This window comes from Aptenodytes forsteri, unplaced genomic scaffold, assembly GCF_000699145.1.
Source record: "Aptenodytes forsteri isolate BGI_AS27 unplaced genomic scaffold, ASM69914v1 Scaffold50, whole genome shotgun sequence".
NCBI lineage: Eukaryota > Metazoa > Chordata > Aves > Sphenisciformes > Spheniscidae > Aptenodytes > Aptenodytes forsteri.
The window spans coordinates 1495684-1497425 of NW_008795126.1; the positions used below are offsets into that span (position 1 = coordinate 1495684).

Below are 1742 nucleotides of genomic sequence, written 5' to 3' on the forward strand. Positions count from 1 at the left end.
GGAGGTACAGAGGCAGGCAGCGGGGGGGGTCCCACGCTGGCCTCCAAGCCCCGCCGGGTTTGCTCCGCATCTTTAGTCTTTGCATCCCTCAGGTTTCTCAGACCTGGTTTCTGCCAAGCCCTTCGGGTCTTCGGTTTTCTTTTTTTTTTTTTTTTTTTCTTTTTTTTTCTTTTGGAAACCAAACCCGGCCCTTCCATCCCTGGGGGAGGAGGCTGAGTTTTGTTTTGCCATCAATACCCACGGGTGCCTGCACATCATAATTCCTGATATTGCCCTACCGGCCCAGTCTTCCAAGTGGGTAAAAGGCAGGTAAGCGGAGCTGAAATAAGGGCAGACCAAACAATCCAGGCTCATTCTGCACAATCCTGCTTGCTTTGACTCAGCACTGTACATAACTCATGGCGTTAACGCAAGCTGGTTTCCTGCCTAGCACTTGTGCTTCTCGAGTATCGTGATAGCGTTTCTGTCTCACTGATGTGGCTAGAGAGAGGGGAACGGACGAGCAAACACGTTGTGAACGTGGAGATGCGGCCGGTTTCCATGTCTTGCTGGGATCAGCTGCTTCGACCAAAAAAGACTGAAGCAGGGTTGTGGAGGCTGGTCCTGGCGTTTCGAAGTAGCCGTCTTAACAGCCCGGACAACTACCAGGAAAAAAATAAGAAAAGACATCATCTGAAGTTTTCTTTTTTCTTAAAGATGGAAGACTCCAGACACATTATGAGCAATCAGGAATATTTCTTTTTTTTCTTTTTTGCCATAAATAGAGGCTTTTTGTATATTAGTGGATAAATGCCCTTTTGGAAAAAAAAAAATCTATATTCTCAATTTTCATTATGAAACCGAACCTATATCCAATAAAAGTATTTTGTTCAGGACTGTGGCTGATGCGTTGTAAAACACCCCTCAGCTCGTGCAGCCGGAGGGCCGAGGAGCGGGGCCTGCTGCTGGAGGCAGCAGCAAGCTCTGGTGCAAATATCCTGGTGATGGCATGATGGACCATGCTGCCAGGAGGAGGGAAAAGGTGGGAGAGGCTAAAAACAGGAGCCTGGAAAATTACCCATTCCTTGCCACTGGGATAATGTTTCCCAAAATGATTCTGTTTCTCCTTCGCTCCCCTTCCTCCACCCCACCCTGTGTCACTAGCAAAGCCTGTCCTTAAATTAGCACCTGGACTATTGAAAATCTGGGTTTCTCAGGTGAGTTGTGATTCAGCTTTTGCAGAGGATGGCCAGCATCCAACTGCCTTGACATTTGGACCAGGAGCTCAGGGGGGCTCATTTCAACACAAGGCAAAGAGCTCTCACATGGAAAAGTATAGAAAACCTCCAAAAGGTGGGAACTGATGCTGAGTTTCCCAAAAGAAAGATGCTCATAGGCGGATCCCTGGATAGGCAGAGCTACGGCTTCTCACTGTGAAAAAAGAGAATAAAAAAGGAGAAAGGGGCTTTTTATATAGATTTGCAAGATAGACTTTATTTAAAGAAAATCCCAGCTTAGTTCTTGCCCAGCAGAGACCTCAGATCATCTCTCCACCCCCAGCTGCTTGCATGTGCTAGGAGTTGGGCACGCGTGTGAAATGGATGGTGAACGCTGCCTCCAAGGACGTGCGAAGCTGGGTCTCCCTCAGGCTCTAAAGCCGGTTCCCACAGCTGGGGATCCTGCACCCCTGGCCTCCCTGCAGCCTGGCCCACGGAAGGGTTTTGCCCCCAGAAAGTGGTTATTTATGCTCTCAGTCACAAGGT

At 48.6% G+C, this 1742-nt stretch overlaps 1 protein-coding gene across 1 annotated transcript in view; it reads left to right on the forward strand.

Annotated features, from left to right (window-relative positions):
- FOXL1 (forkhead box L1) overlaps nucleotides 1–992 on the forward strand; it is a 2190-nt gene extending 1198 nt beyond the window's left edge. Inside the window, exon 2 of the mRNA XM_009277330.1 lies at nucleotides 908–992. Coding sequence (XP_009275605.1) covers nucleotides 908–992 — 85 coding nt within the window. The remainder of the gene's footprint in view (nucleotides 1–907) is intronic.
- Nucleotides 993–1742: the final 750 nt, after the last annotated feature.